At 38.9% G+C, this 15156-nt stretch overlaps 1 protein-coding gene across 3 annotated transcripts in view; it reads right to left on the minus strand.

Annotated features, from left to right (window-relative positions):
- Nucleotides 1–15156, minus strand: part of myo16 (myosin XVI) — a 152303-nt gene that overhangs the window by 84809 nt on the left and 52338 nt on the right. For all 3 annotated transcript variants that reach the window (XM_053680906.1, XM_047156157.2, XM_047156158.2), the window contains exons 6-12: nt 13410–13534; nt 10995–11120; nt 7692–7767; nt 4818–4968; nt 3653–3803; nt 2990–3100; nt 222–287 (exon numbers count right to left, since the gene is read on the minus strand). In XM_053680906.1, coding sequence (XP_053536881.1) covers nt 222–287; nt 2990–3100; nt 3653–3803; nt 4818–4968; nt 7692–7767; nt 10995–11120; nt 13410–13534 — 806 coding nt within the window. The remainder of the gene's footprint in view (nt 1–221; nt 288–2989; nt 3101–3652; nt 3804–4817; nt 4969–7691; nt 7768–10994; nt 11121–13409; nt 13535–15156) is intronic.

The raw sequence follows: 15156 nt of genomic DNA on the forward strand, positions 1-15156 counted from the left end.
AAAAAAAAAGAATGTGAGATTGACTTTTGGGGCCTGGTGAACAGGAGGGCAGTGCAGCATGTTGGGTATAACTGACGGGAAAAGTATGAATTATTAATTATGAGATCAAGGCCTCTTCCTTCTACATGCACAGCACTTTTGATAGGATGTACACACTTAACATGATTTACAAGACTGTTCAGAACATAAACAATGTGCCAGCAATGACAGAGAGTACTTACGAGATTAGAGTAGATGGGCAGGTCTTTGTTGGGATTTATGAGAAGGAGAATGTGACCGATGTAAGTCTGGAAAACGGAAAGAAGAACGCAGTTCATGGGACATCTTCCATGCCAAATAAAAGAGAAAAGTTACATACACTGAGTACAGTTATATCAGAAATTGAATTCTGAGTCATCAGTTGCACATTGAGTTCAACCGAGTGATGTAGTACTTATGCACTGGACTTGAACTTATGTACTTGTTTGATTGTCATAGTTTAAATGACTTGCAATTTGGCTTAGACTCACTTATCTATGACTTGAGACTCGATGTTTTACTGAATGTTCTGTGTACATAGACCAGATATTTTAAATGATGTTTATTTACCATTATACAAATTAGTTCCAGTCCACTAATTAGATTGCACAAGCAGTACTGGTACAAGTATAACACCATTGGTGCATTTCACGGCTTATATCCATCTAGCAATAGTTTGTTACATTGAAATGCTATGCAGTGTTGGCTTCTTTGGGAATTTTTGTTGTCGGAGCAAAAATAAACCACACTTTCTGCCATATTGTGTCTGAAATGTCAGCTACTCAATGTTTATTTCTTTATAGAAGTGTTGCATGACAGCAATATCATACTAGCAATCATGCTGTCGTACTGAATATCAGCATGGCAATGCCCGTGCGATATTGCTACTATAATACATAACTACACTACTACAACATACTGCAATTCATTAGGGTAAAGGTCCCATTATAATAGATGAAATATATCATCAGACGGGCAATATCCCAGGTACTGCATTCAGAGCTTGGGTTGGATTTTGGACCTGCCTTGAAATTGAGACTTGCTGACTTTAAACATGACTTGGACTTGAATGTAAGTGACTCAACTACAATTCTCAAATCCATTATTTTTGCTTTTGCTTTTGCTTACTTTTGCTTGTATACACGTAATGTATACAAATATGAAAGTGCGAACATAACCACCATTTTTAAAAAACTAAATCCTTTACATACACATGCACTAGAATATTAAGCCTAAGTACACATATACAAACAAGCACCAATCAGATGAGGACATAAGAGAACACTTGCACACTGACACATGGACTCCTCACTTTACCTTGAAGTTACATTTATAATGTGAATATCAACTGTCTCTGTTCCTCTTGTTCATTAGTAACATCCCCTTTCATGTCAACAATATTCTCTCTATACCCCCTCTACTGCAATAATGACTGACCATCATTAGGCTGCACTGCTCACTGGAAAAATTGCTCTTCCTGCATTTCTCACTTGTTCTCTCCTCATCTGTTCCTCTCTCTCTCCCGCTCTCTCTCTCTCTCTCTCTTTATTTCAGGCAGTCCTGCCAAGCACCCAAACCCAGTGCAGAGGCTTCATTAAGCTCTATACAACAGCATGGAAATAGTTGCAGCTATTACGTATTGATTCAGCTCCAGCCATCAGCCAGCACAGTCTTCAGACTCCCACTGAGAGTGAGCTAGTGGCCAGGCTTTACCGCCTGCCCGGAGCCACTGATAGCAGGGCTACTCAAACAATCTGAACCATGGATAGAGGGAAAAGTACATGGGACATTGATTTCTTCCATCAATCAAAACTCCACTGACTCACACAGAGGCTAAACTGTTTGAAAATGTGTGAAGAATTACCATATAGGCTTTTGTGTGTGTGTGTGTGTGTGTGTGTGTGTGTGTGTGTGTGTGTGTGTGTGTGTGTGTGTGTGTGTGTGTGTGTGTGTGTGTGCGTGTGTGTGCGTGCGTGTGCGTGTGTGTGCGTGCGTGTGCGTGTGTGTGCGTGTGTGTGCGTGTGTGTGTGTGCGCATGTATGAGAGTGAGGATGGCTGTACAATTTATTGAAATAAGAACGGTCTCATTTGTTTAGGGATCTTACTGAAGACCGCTATGTGTCTATAGGGAATGCAACAGATTAAAAATCACCCTTACGTTTTAAATTTACAAGGGTAATTAAAGATAAAAGTTAAAACTGTAAAGGAGATGATTTAAATAAGCAAACAAATAAATTCACAAACAAACGAAGGAACAAACAAACCAAGCAAACAAAACAACAACAACAATAATAATAAATTTAAAGCCAAGCATTTGAAGTTCCATTTTGTAATTATTTTTTTAATATTACTCTGCCTTTAATAACAATGTATAGTGATTCATTTTAACTTCAGCCAAACAAGGGATAATAATCTATACTCCATTTAAGTAGACAGTAGTATGCCTATTTGTAACAAACTAACCCCCCCCCAAAAAAAAATAAAAAAATAAAAAAAATTGTAGGAGCCTCTTAGCTTCTCTCCAGAGTGTCTGGCCAGTGTATAGAGGCACACACCAGGGTCTGGCAAGGCTACAGTCAAGCATCGGCTGAGCCCAAAATCTCAAAGCAGAGAGAGAGTGTCTGCGAGAGTGTTCTAGCTCTTGGCAAGCCCACAACCATGAGGTGAAGCATACTGAGCCCAATGGCTCAGACAGAGATCAAAATGTGTGTGTAAAGGCAATCATCCAGACCTTCCTCTCTTCCAGCTATCTCAAGAGAAAGGAGGAGGGGAATTCTTCTAAAGTCCTGCCCTAAGTGCAGGCCTGCACATGGGATTAGACTCAGATGGTGCTCCTTTCTTAAGAAAAGCCAGCTCATTTTCACTGCAGAGCTTCAGAGAGATCGAGAAATCAATATCATATACTGAGTACAGAAGACGCAGCTTCAGACTACCCCTGCTAGCTACAGAGTGTGTGCCTGTGTGAAATTACATAGATCTGGTTGTTGCCGAAGCGTTTCTGCATCTCGTATAGAAGGCTGCTGTCCGTCAGCTCACTCAGAGAGGCCAGGTCATCATTTGGTGCTGGAGGCATTAACTTCACCTGAAGGAAAACAACATCAGAGTAGCTTTAATCTCCTAAACTATGACCATGAGTGGTTCCACAGCTCATCTCCTCACTCTTATAGCATGATATTTGCTTAAATCATGTTACATTACGTTTCACACAGTACTGCACCACCATAAGGTTTGAAAATTTAAAGGCACATAAGAGGATTAGACCTGTAGTGAAACTCAAATACATTTACAATGGCATGTAGCCTCTTCAGTGAGCACTATGAGATTCTTATCCTTTCCACTATTCCCTACAGGTCAGAGGTCAACCTTAGTGTTAGGACAGACACCATGGTGTGGACACATTTCACTAGATCATGACTTAACAGCTAAACTATAACACATACCACACACTTTGCAGTCCACTCGTGTAGCGAGACTAGCTCACTACATTAATCTAAATTCCAGACAAGTGTGTCTGGGTCCAAGTCTACTAGATACAGAAAATTTCTCTTGGTCCCTCATTGTCAAGAAGACAAATGAAGGCTGAACAGAACAGCAGTGGCTAATGGTTGAACTGCTGGGACCTAGTGTTGTCTACCTGTTCCAGTTTGTTAGTGGTGCTGGGATAAGCTCCATCCGGCCCGTTGTCCTGGGACGACTGACGAGTCAGGGCTCCTCCTGAGTCCCGAAACATGGTGTCCTTCTCCAACAGACTGTCCCTCTTTGAAATGGGCAACGTCAGTGGCATTCTATAGAAAATATACTGTACGTTCACATCCAGAAATAGTTCATGTGTTTCTGTGTATCTCTGCAGAAGTTAAAAGTACTGGACAAGAGACAAAGTAACTGAGGAACTGTGTAAACCACAAAACCTTTTTTAAATTTCACTTGGCTGAGCAAATCTCTATTTAAGCACTTGAACATATGGCAAGATGCCGAACTCAGTTAACCATCTGTACAGGATTAATGATAATCAACTCACTATCCTATCCGCTACTTTCACTCATCTACTACACACAATGGCCCTATCAATGCTCAAAAATGCTTAAATTACACGTAAATCATCAAAATAAATCTCAACAATTATATAGTAAGCAGCATAATACTATAGTATAGTATAGTATAGTATGCAGAGTACTATAAAACAGTAAGGCTTGAGACTGATGATCCTAATTGCACACAGTAGAACCTTGTGCTACAATGTAGTTAAAATACTTTGTAAATGTGAATCAGAATGTACAGATGTGGATCTTTATTAGCTTAATAGTCCTTCAACTGAATATATACAACACAGGCGCTGTCGAGCACAGCACCTGTGACTATAAAATGGTCTTGACCTATGCAGTGCTGAATAATACTGGATTTAAAAAAGAAAAAAAAACAGCATCTCGGATATGCTACTCCACCACCTGACTTGCACGTACTGTAGAGCCTTGGCCGTGCAAACCACACATCCGGTAAGCTGAGATCTCACAGTATGTTTCTGAGGCTATTAGATAATCTCAGATCAACATGTCTCATGCAAAAAGATGTGTACATGAGGGGAAATTGAGGTGTATCATATGTGTATGACCTACAAACGAGGGACTAGTGGGCAGACGTTTGTTTCCAGAAGGCTAAATCTGATTCAGCAGTTGTGCCCAAGTCATGGTTCAGTTTGGTTTGTTTGTATATCATTCCGTGTGCTTGATCCTGCACACGTTTGTACACAACTTTGGTGAATAAGGGTTTTGTATTTGCATAATCTTCTATGAAGCACGTACAATTTTTTAACCAGCATGCTGATATCCTGGTTGAGATCTTCACACTGTTCTTCTGAATCAGGGAGAAGCAATGTTGGATCCTTCTGTCTCTGCACCCAGAATTCCTCCGCCCTCCTCAACATGTCTGCTATTTGGTCTGATGCAGCAATATCTGAAATGAGGAAAATGTTTGTATATATATATATATATATATATATATATATATATATATATATATATATATATATATATATATATTTATATATGGCAGAAGTTTCCAAAGGAAATTTAAGTTCAGCTGCTTGTGCTAATTACAAGCACACAGGTTAGATTACTCTAAATCAATGACATATAATTTGCCTCTGTCACTTCTGCTTCTACATCAATATTAGCTTATACAGATGCAGTAGCTCTGATGACACTTTGAGCTCAATAGCAAGCTGTGATTTGTATCCCTCACTGTATTGTAAGTAGGGCTCTCATATTTCAGTCATGCTCACAGTTACACACTCCACTACTGTCTTTCATGTGGATTGACCTATGCTGCTATGCTAAGACCGGTGATGGCCCATGGTGGATCGATCAACCTGTGCTTGCAAGGAACAAACACAATAAAATACCCTTAATTGGATTAGCTGTAAGAGGGCACAACAGGACAGCATTTCTATTCAAGTGACACCATACTGTCTCTCACTCCCCCTCTATATACAAACTTAAACCTTGTTCCCCAAAGTCAACTACCCTTCTTAATTTCTAAAACAATTTAGTATGAGATATACACAAAACCAGAAGAAATCAGGATGGGGCAAATACTTTCACAGCATATAGATAATGCTGTACATTCTTTTTATACTAATTTCTGTGGATTCTATTTCTTCTGGCTCCTTCACAAGTAAGACCTGAATTCAGTGGTACAGGAATGCTCAGACATCAATTCAGGTAAACAGTTAGATTTATTAATGGAGATAGGACTATCGACATGTCATTTTCTGGCCTTTACATTATTAGCATGAAGCATCTAACAGTACACCATACTGTCAAGTTAACTAGAAGAGCGTTAGATTAGTCAGATTACTCAACACCCTGCTGCCTCCGTACTACTGAACATGCACTAACGGAGTAAGACTCAGTACTCCTGAACATACACTAACCCAGTAAGACTCAGTACTTCTGCACATGCACTAACCCAGCAAGACAGTACTACTGCACATGCTCTAACGCAGTAAGACTCAGTACTACTGCACATGCACTAACCCAGTAAAACTCAGTACTACTGCACATGCTCTAACCCACTAAGACTCAGTACTTCTGTACATGCACTAACCCAGTAAGACTCAGTACTTTTGCACATGCACTAATCCAGTAAGACTCAGTACTTCTGAACATGCACTTTACCATTTACCACTTTACACAGCTGCATCAGTCCCGTTACACTATGATACTCGTCTTTCTGCCAGTATTGCTACTATACTTGTGCTGCTACATTACACAATAGCTTACAGATACAGTCCATGTTCTGTGTATCTATTGTCCTGTGTATTTATTGTTTTACACTCGTCTCACATGGTTGTGTATTTGCACTTTATGTAGTCTTGCGTAGTGTTCTGATTTGCACCATGGTCCTGAAGAAACACCATTTCATTCCAATGTATACAAGCTATATATAGGAATGACAGTAAAAAACCCACTTGACTTGACTTGACTTGAGGAGGCAGATAACTACCTGTTTACGTAATGGGAAATGAGAAACATTGTTTAAGTGACCACTGACCTAGTTTCTAAATATGTGGTTAGTCATCTTTCTCTGAAGCCAGGGAAATAAGCTTTATGCTTTTCATCTCTTCCACCTTCTTTCCCACTAACACAATGATTCCATATGCATTCACCTCATTGTGCCCTCTATTATACATTAATTTTAAATGCTTATTTTTATTCTCTCATAATTATATAAACATGCACTCTTCTTTTTTTATTCTAGTTGTTATTACTCTTATTTTCCTTTGCCTTCATTTACATTGTAATACTGTTATTACTATCACTACACATTAGCTCCTTATTAGGAAGGATGTTACAGAGTATGAATTAGAATTAGAGAATTAGTCACTATAAATAAATATTACTTCTGTAGGTATATTCTGTAACAGGGGTTCTCAAACGTTTTTTGCAGACAGGGACCACTTGAACTGTAAAATTATTTCCATGGACGCCGTCAGTACAGATTTATTTCTTGAACTTTATTTAATTTTGCACAGTAATATCTTGTCAAGGTCATAAAATTGATGTCACAGGGCTATTTATTCTCGAACTTCATTAAAACATCATTTAAAGGCCTACATGTTTTTGACGTTTAGATTAAACCCAATTCATCTTACCTGACCAATCAATCAATAACTACAAGATATTAATAGTAACCGTAATATGTTTAATAAAGAGACGTTGTGATTTCCACTAATATAAAAATCGTGGACCCCTGGTTATGCTTCATAAACCCCACTTCGAAGACCACTTGCTCTCATGACTTTGGATCATGTTCTACTGTAACTGTAATGAACTGTGCTGAAGAAAGGGAATGTTTTCAACAGTGGGTCAATCGGCAATCATGTACACACCTGCACACCATGTATAGTCTGTCTCTCTCTCTTTCTCTCTCTCTCTCTCTCACACACACACACACACACACATACACACACACACCTGTTTTCTTTTATGGTTTCCTTGATCCGAGTCACATTTACACAATAACTTCATTTAACATTGAACGAAGGTGAAACGAGGGTGTTCTTTTTATCCATCCTCTTCTAAACTTACCCTCTTTTCCCACAGAGATAATGCATTCCTCTTTCTATGCTTGTGTGTGTGTGTGTGTGTGTGTGTGTGTGTGTGCACGTGTCTTACCTGAAGGCATATCTTGATTGCAGTTGAGTAGAGTGGGGTCGGCTTTGTGCTTCAGCAGCTGGTTTACAATATGCATCTACGAAAAACAGAAAACACACTCTCACATGCGCACACTGGAGAGGAGTTCAAAGAGAATGCCAAAGATTGTAGAAGATGTAGGTCACATCCTTGCAGCAGACTGTTTACGCTCCCACCCTTCAGAGAGCTCAGAGCCTATGAACCCACATGCACACACACACACACGCACACACAGCTGTACATTTGGCTGTGGCTTCTGAAATTACTTACTTTTTAGTTTTATATATTTGTTTTCCTGAAAGCGGTGCACAGCACCCTGGAGGATGCTTCAGCACTTAAAAGTGTTGAGTAAAGCGCCTTCAAACAGATTTAACATCAACCAAAAATCATTGCCAAGCAAAGGAATTTAAGAAATGACGTTGTAATATTTCATTATTGCACTGGTCAAGGTTTTCAGTGCCTGAGACTCAAGTGAATCATAAAACGAATGTGTGCACAAAGCCACTTTCTGCATGGTGGATTTAAAATGAGCATTTATTATATAAGCGGTGCTGGGTGGAACACTTCAGTGGACTTGAAATGTCTTTTCAGCAGTCCATTCCCACACATTTAAACGCATACTGAGTGAAAACGAAGACATTGACAGTGAAAGCGAAATAAAACAGAACTGCAAATCAAAACAAGAATATACAAAGTGAATGAACACATTAACACATGCATAAGTGATGTTTTCAATGTAAATATATGAGAATGCTCAGTTGTCAATATACAGTATGTGTGTTATTCCACCAGATGTTTTATGTACATATACATAAGCAAGTAAACAGTCAGTTCTCGAAGTTGGTGTGTTGCAAGCAGGAAAAATGGGCAAGCGTAAGGATCTGAGCGACTTTGCAAGGGCCAAATTGTGATGGCTAGACGACTGGGTCAGAGCATCTCCAAAACCTCAGGTCTTGTGGGGTGTTCGCGGTATGCAGTGGTTAGTACCTACTGAAAGTGGTACAGGGTCAACAGGGTCTTGGGCGCCCAAGGCTCACTGATGCACATGGGGAGTGAAGGCTAGCCTGTCTGGTCCAATCCCACAGAGGAGCTACTGTAGCACAAATTGCTGAAAAAGTTCATGCTGGCTATGACAGAAAGGTGTCAGAACACTCACAGTGCATCACAGCTCGCTGTGTATGGGGTTGCGTAGCTGCAGGACAGTCAGAGTGCCCATGCTGACCCCGTCTTCTGCCAAAAACGCCTACAATGTGCATGTGAGCATCAGAAATGTACAAAGGTGCACTGGAAGAAGGTGGCCTGGTCTGATGAATCATGTTTTCTTTTACATCATGTGTACGACCCGCTGTGTGTGCATCGCCTACCTGGGGAAGTGATGGCACCAGGATGCACTATGGGAAGAAGGCAAGTGGGTGAAGGCAGTGTGATGCTCTGGGAAATGTTCTGCTGGAAATCTTGGGCCAGGACATTCATGTGGCTGTTAGTTTGACACATAGCACCTACCTAAACATTGTTGCACACCAAGTACTGTACACCTCTTCATGGCAACAGTATTCACTAATGGCAGTGGCCTCCTTCAGCAGGATAATGTGTCCTGCCACACGGCAGAAACTGTTCAGGAATGGTTTGACCGAGTTCAAAGTGTTGACTCGGTCTCCAAATCCCTCAGATCTCAAACCGATTGAGCATCTGTGAGCTGTGCTGGACAAACAAGTCCGACCCATGGAGGCCCCACCTCACAACTTACAGGACTTAAAGGATCTGCTGCTAACCTCTTGATGCCATATACCACAGCACACCTTCAGAGGTCTTGTGGAGTCCATGTCTCGATGAGTTAGAGCTGTTTTGGAGGCACAAGGGGGAGTTTGGGGATACTCGACTGAAATGTTTCTCATGATCTTAAAAACCTTTTGATCTGAAGGTGTAGGATTAAATGTTTGAAATCGATGTTGTAGACAAAAATAAAACTGTGTCAACATATTAATTTCTTTCATTAGAAAATTAATGTTTTATTTACAAAAAAATATTTTTTTAAATGGATGACTTGGAGCGAAATATTCCGAAAAAACAGCTGAATTAAAGCACCAGTACACCGTTGAAAGATTTAAATGAAGATGAGTTGACAAAAAAGTATATTTATTGCACAGAAAAATATATTTGTAGAGTAGTGTATTTCATATCCGGTTAATGTTAATATATAAAAATGGTGAAATTATATATTACCAGGTTGATGTTCAGTGATGAAGTTGAAATGCTTTTATTAGTGGTGAGTGAATGTGAGACAAACAGGAGGTTTTTTAGAATTCAGTCAATGTTAATATAAATTAATAACAATCAATAAATTAAGAAATCTTACTTTAATCTTCAGAATTTAGTTCATGCGTTAATGTTAATTAGAGTAATGTGTTTTCTGTTTATGAGACCAGTTACTGTGAAACAACTTGTTGAAATGAAGAGAATAAAGTTTTTATTTGCATTTCTTTCAGAAATGTGGATTTATTTATTATTCATTTATAAGAATGCATAAAAGGCAGAACTACCGGTATCGGTTATCGGCATTGGCCGACATCACTCTGTCATCGGTATCGGCTGAGAAATTTTGTATCGGTGCATATCTAATGTTAATGTTTAGTATGGAAAGAGATACAATAAAATGTAATGTTAATGTATCCTATGATTGAAAAAGCAAAGCAGGGTAAATAATAATATCACAGCAAATGAAACTGCTGTCTCAGTCTCTATCATTACAAAAGAGCAGTCAGGCATCCATTACAAAGCAACTAAAACACATTAACAAACATGTAGTTAGAGTTTTAAATGACTGTGTACAAGCAGAGTTGAAAGGAGAGAGAATAACATCAGTCTGATTGACTACGTGATCATTTGCTTCTGAACAAACTCTGAACAAATGGATAGACAAATTATTATCATGCAGGGCTGCACTACATAACACAGATGATCTGCATTGTGCAAATGAGCCTGCAAATTTGAATGAATTAGCAACTGGGTTTCATTACATGAGAATGCCAATAATCATCCATCAATTACCCATGACAAAACAGAATGAATTTGTTTCATAATATTTCACCAGCTTTGACCTTTCCAGTTCCAACCGTATGCACATTGATGTTTGCCTTTTTAAATTGGGTTTCTGAGGTGCTTCAATTACAAACATTTTCAGTTAATAGCTAAGGCATGGATAAGGGATTGATGCTTGTCACACATGTTCTAAGGAGATAAAGCTGCAGGACATTAGTGACAGCGGAACAGGATGAAAAGACTGACCTGTCCATATTTGGCAGCCAAGTGGAGTGGAGTCCAGTAGCTGTTGTCTGTGGCCAGTACATCTGCTCCATTCTCCAGTAACAGATACACCACGTCCCTATAGCCATTAACACAAGCTATGTGTAGCTACACACACACACACACACACACACACACACACATAGAGCAACAGTAATCAGCACTGAAATTAGAATGTATTTGTTCAGTAATTGCATCTTGCTGAGCTTAGTAAATGTTTGTGAGCCATTTGAGAATGTTCTGTAATACAACTGCACAATTAACCATATCTTAATTTTTTTAACATGCAATATTAGTGAGCTTATCTAAAGATAAGAAATCGTGTTATTGTGACACATTCATGTTTTAACTAGTGTTAATATTGTTAACGGAAACTATGACGAAAAACGTTCATCGATGACCTTTTTATCAATGACTCAAGCGAGACGTCATTAAACACCAACTGTGACTATATCAACGTGCATTATTGTTGACAAAAAGACGAGACAAAAATGTAGTTTAAAAAAGTTTTTTTAAAAACTTTACCAAAAATTCTCCTTATTTTCATCAACAAATAAGTGGAGACTAAATATTATACTTTTTTTTTTTTCTAAATTAGAATCCAAATATCCTGTGAATTATCCTAATTAAGACAACTAGTAAGTCGGTGGTAATAATAATAATAATAATCTTATGGTTAGACTAAATGGTTTTCTTTGACTAAGATAATACTAAAATGCCCAAAAGGAACTTGACATAAATAAACAGGATAAGGTTTATTAAATATGATAAAAATTATCAAGGACATTTGACACAGGACTAGGATTAAGACTAAATAATAATAAATAAAAAAGATGACAAAATTAAGTAATTTTAACTGTCTAATTGATTCCATACCATAGTAGCATAGTAATATATATTTATTTCAATTTAAACCCTAATTGTGTTTATATTTATCATTTAAATTAGTGAATAAACTAACAGAACTACTTTTCCCCAAAGCTCTCTTGTATTGTACTTGAATTAGGAACAAGTGTGTCACATAGCCATTCTTTATGACCATGGTGAGCAGAAAAACATCCAAACATTAAAGCAGCAAGCAGCGATGAACAGGCCCTCGCACCCTGATGCACGATGGGGCTGCTCTGCCAAGGGAACGCTACTCCATTTATTTTAGCACTTTTTAGCACTTATATGTTGTTAGGAGTGTATCATGATGTAAAAAACGTAATTTCCTTTTGGCAGTAGGTGGCGCTATGACTATAACTGAATATTGCCGTGTAGATTTCTTCACGCCAGGACTCGTATCAAACATGAGAAGTTTGGTGGAGATTGAACATTGCATGTCTGAGTTAAAACAACTTCCTATTTCATGGCATTAATAGCATGCTATAGCAGTTAGTTATGGGGTAATATGTTCGAAAGCATTTTGCGAGCATATTCAGCACTTGCAGGCATATTTTTATATGTTGTTAGGAATATATCACAGTGTAAAACATGTCACTTCCTGTTTGTTCATAACTCTAGGCCTGATCACAGCAATTATTTTAATGTTTTTAATACGCTGATAGGAGTGTATCATGGTGTAAAACACGTCAACTCCAGTTGCCAGTAGGTGGCACTATGATTATAACTAAATATTGGCACATATATTCAGGTCTGGACTGTTATCAAACTTGTGAAGTTTGGGGCAGATTAGACACTGTATGTATGAGTTATAACAACTTCCTGTTTCATGGCGAAACATCAAACTTTGTCAGACCACCACGGCCACGCCGAGCAGTGAAAACTCAAAAGCTTAGTGATTTATCATCAACAAGGCCTTTAGATAAGACTGACTGAATATGATGTTGATCGGATGAAATCTCTAGGAGGAGTTTGTTAACGTACGTGGCCTGGAAATGGCCAAATCTGAGCAAGAATTGCAGAGAAATATCAAAATGGCTGACGTCCTGTTGGGTTAAGGATAAGGCTCTAAGATACTTTTTTGTACGATTTAACATGTTACATATGCCTACCAATTTTCACATGTGTAGGTGAAATGAAGCGCGAGGGCTGCTTCGTTGAAATTTTGTAGGTGGCACTATCGAGACATTTTGCTACACGTAATTCTAAAAGCTGTATCGCCACTTTTAAATGGAAATTTGCGCCACTTTTTAGGTGTGTCCAAAGTTTCATGAATTTTCGAGCATGTTTAGGCCTCAAAAATGTGATTTGTTTCGGAAAAGGGTGCGGAAGAATAATAAACGAACCAGATACAATAGGGCACCATCAGCGCTCGGACCTTAAATATGAAATATTTAAATCTTATATAGTTTTTATTGCAAAGACTTCATTCATATCATTTATTACTCCTTCAACAATATCAAATAATAATTGTGTTAAAGCGGAGGTTAAATGAGGTGAATGTGTGTTCACCAGTGTGACTCCATCCTCGTTTTTCTGGTTGACACTGGCTCCACTGCTGACCAGCTGTCTCACGTCTGACAGCATGACAGAGGCTCTCTGAGTCTTCATCTGGTGTATGGCGCTCACATCCACTCCTGACACACACACACACACACACACACACACACACACACACACACACACACACACACACACACACATTCACACATAGTGCGAGATTAGTGCACAGGCATCAAGTTTGTTCTCACATCCCAGACTGTTCTGATTAGGCTCTGCAGTGCAAAATTTCTGAATTGCTGTAGATAATTTTCCATGTACACGAGTTGCGGGAGATACCTGTGGGAGATTCACACAAACAAAATGACACCAAAACACATATGGTGTTTTACAGGGGGTGTGGGTGTGCAGTGTTATGAGGATTGTTTATTAATAGTGAGCTGAGGAAAAGTCCATTGTTAGCCTGTTATTCCCCTGCAAGTGAAACCAGTGTGGGATTTCCCCCTTTCATTTTTAAACAGTTTCCTCAGTGAATCAGAGCTAGGCCAGAATAAAGTGCTTCTATCTTGAAGAAGAAGAAGAATAGTACTTCTTTTTGAAGAATCACCAGGCCTTTCTTTTAATTCCATTTGTCTTGCCTCGGTATATGATGAACAATAATGTTTTTTTTTTCTGTCTATCAAGTGTGCGACCAAATGGACAGAATAAGGTCAGAAGAAATACGATCCATTTTCCCATCAGAGAACAAATTGCAGAAAAGGTCACCACAATTCTTTTGTGTAACGTGCTATGTTTGGTCTAATACCAGCATGGGAATTGTTATTGATCATGTCCAGTTTGAGCAGAATAGGCTCTAATGCTGACCAACTTTTTACTAAGCAAACTACTCGATATCTTGCAATGATGTTATAACTACACTACAAGGCCACCTGACCATCAAACCCATACGGCCCTATATGGGCCTTCATTAAACTGTTTCCACAAAGCCGGAAGTACACAATTGTATAGGATGTCTTTGTATGTTAATTATTACATTATAATTCCCCTTCACTGGAACTAAGGGGCCCAAACCTGACAATGCACCTGCACATAAAGCATGGACCTAGCATAAAGCTAGGTCCGTGAAGACATGGTTTGCCAAGAGAAGAACTTCAGTGGCCTGCACAAAGCCCTGGCCTCAACTCCACTGAAAACATTTGTGTTGGATGAACTGGAACAGGTCAGTGCCCAACCCCACTAACGCTCTTGTGGTGGAATGGACAAATCCCCATAGCTATGCTCCAAAATCTTCTGGAAAGCATTCCCAGAAGAGTGGAGCCTATTATAACAACAAAGGGAGGACTAAATCTGGTATTTGGTTGTGATGGTCTGGTTTCCACACATTTCTGGCCATATAGTGTATAAAGCAAGTGTGTTCTAACAGAACTATTATTTAAACAGTATTTCACACACACACACACAAAAAACCCTGGACAGAAAGAGGCTAAATTAATAAACATTCACATGGGATGATTTTGTTTCCCTTTGCATTTGAAATAACTGCTGCTGCTGAGAGCCTGGAATTGTTCAGATAAAGACATGACAGTGACGCCGACTGGATACAGAAGGCACTAACCTGTCGACACAATGATATATGTGTAGTGAAGTGATGCAGATCAGGACATATAACCAGAGCTCTTCATACACTTCATGGAATTTAATGAGATTAGAACTGAAGGTACAAATGATCTGTCGCTACGCTACTACCACATAAGTATTT

This window comes from Ictalurus punctatus, chromosome 6 (genome assembly GCF_001660625.3).
Source record: "Ictalurus punctatus breed USDA103 chromosome 6, Coco_2.0, whole genome shotgun sequence".
Taxonomy (NCBI): domain Eukaryota; kingdom Metazoa; phylum Chordata; class Actinopteri; order Siluriformes; family Ictaluridae; genus Ictalurus; species Ictalurus punctatus.